Source organism: Sipha flava, unplaced genomic scaffold, assembly GCF_003268045.1.
Source record: "Sipha flava isolate LNK unplaced genomic scaffold, YSA_version1 68_pilon_pilon, whole genome shotgun sequence".
In the NCBI taxonomy this organism is placed as follows: Eukaryota; Metazoa; Arthropoda; class Insecta; order Hemiptera; family Aphididae; genus Sipha; species Sipha flava.
In genome coordinates this window covers 1765487-1767175 of record NW_020273608.1, presented here as the reverse complement: position 1 = coordinate 1767175, position 1689 = coordinate 1765487, and the positions used below count along the sequence as shown (strand labels likewise).

Here is a 1689-nt window from a genome sequence, read left to right as displayed (position 1 = left end):
AGACCTTCCTCTTATAATACACCACTCAACACTTACAAATCTAACAAAATTCATGATCCTTTCCTTAAAATTCTATTATTTTCACTGATGAAACACGACATTACCCTAACCCAACACAAACAAACTTAACGAAAACCACTACCTTCCCCTTAAATGTAACCTGCAATACATAACCATGACCTTACTCTTAACCAACAAAGACAGTTTTAACTATAACCCTCCTCCCTAACAAAGCTTTCAAACCACACGCCACATATGCCTCTCCTAAATACACCTCACCAGCCCCGCTACGCGTCACCATCCGCAGATAATGGTAATACATGTAATATTATTTCACTGTAATAATATACATTTTATACAAAACACGATATGTCAAATCAGTTAATACAAATTTTTACAATACATTATCGAGAAAAATCGTAAATATCTATAATATGAGGAAAAAAAAAAACAAACGTCATAATAATTTCGTGCAGATAGATTTGTCATACGTAGCGTATAGGATAATCATAACTTAAGTAATTTTATTTAGTGATCACAGTAATTTTTAAGTATTGTTATTTCCATTATTATAATAACGTGTCAGTAGAAACATGTCCAAGTTTCATCGAAACCTGTCGAATTTGATCGGTCATATCCCCCTCCCCTGTCTCACTATAACAGTGTTATTATTATAGTACCGTACAGTATTGCTAGGAGCGCTGACATCGCATCGAACGATAGTCAAAAGATCACGCACAGATTTTGACTCGTTCATACTACATATTATATAATCTGGTCACACATTTTTAAATTCAGTACTTAGCAAGTATTTTTAAGGATATTCATGTGTTTTCCGAGTTCAGTGAACAAATCATATTGAAAATTCATTTAATGCGGTTAAAGTAAAAAAGGCTCGTATGAAATTAGTTAAAGCATCGGGATTTGTTGAAACCAGATCATCACACGCTCGTAAAATAGTTTGGTATTACAAGAAGAAAATCGATGATTGTTTTAACTATCATACATTCCTCGAATCTTCAAATGATGAATTAATAAATTTACTTAAATTGCTATCAGTTAATCACCCAATCAAATATAATCTGAAACTGGAATCTACTTTTAAAAGACCACATGTAGATAACTTATCAGAGACCAGAGCATTCAAAATCATAGCAAAGGAAATTTTTACGGATAAAGATATAAGAAATGTGATTGAAAAAGATTTTACAAGATTTCTTCATGAAGAAGACGAATATATCGGTAAAGGAAGTGGTTTCACACTCGAATATATGGATGGACTGCTTCTAGGTGTATACAAATAAACAACTATGAGTGGGTCGTCATATATCAAATTACCTAACGACAGTGTTGGACTAGTCCAGAGATTTATTTTTTAATTGAAACAAGGGCGAATTCACAATTAGAGAGTGAGTCAGGATATTTCAAGAGACCACTTATTAGAGCTGAAAGTGGATTATAAATGTATTCCTTGTAAGTAACAAAAAAACAATATTGTCATATAATATTTGTTTTTCAAGTTTATTCATGATTATCATTGTAAACATTTATCTTTTTTTGATGAAATTTTACATGGCGTTTGGCATAGAGATGTTTATTTTACTGTACAATTAAACCAGTGGTGCCATTTGGGAAGGGGAGAGGAAACTGGATAATTTTTCATTTAATTTTAACTTAAACTTATAGTCA

The 1689-nt window shown here is 31.9% G+C and overlaps 1 protein-coding gene across 1 annotated transcript; it reads left to right on the top strand.

The window, feature by feature from the left end:
- The first annotated feature begins 601 nt into the window (after positions 1-601).
- LOC112691984 lies at positions 602-1413 on the top strand. The gene has a single exon (XM_025566471.1). It carries the CDS (start codon positions 900-902, stop codon positions 1302-1304), a length of 405 nt encoding a protein of 134 aa, XP_025422256.1. The 5' UTR covers positions 602-899; the 3' UTR covers positions 1305-1413.
- Positions 1414-1689: the final 276 nt, after the last annotated feature.

What these genes read in the sequence shown, in the direction of transcription:
- LOC112691984 (XM_025566471.1), top strand. Translation starts at nt 900, where the DNA reads ATGAAATTAGTTAAAGCATCGGGATTTGTTGAAACCAGATCATCACAC.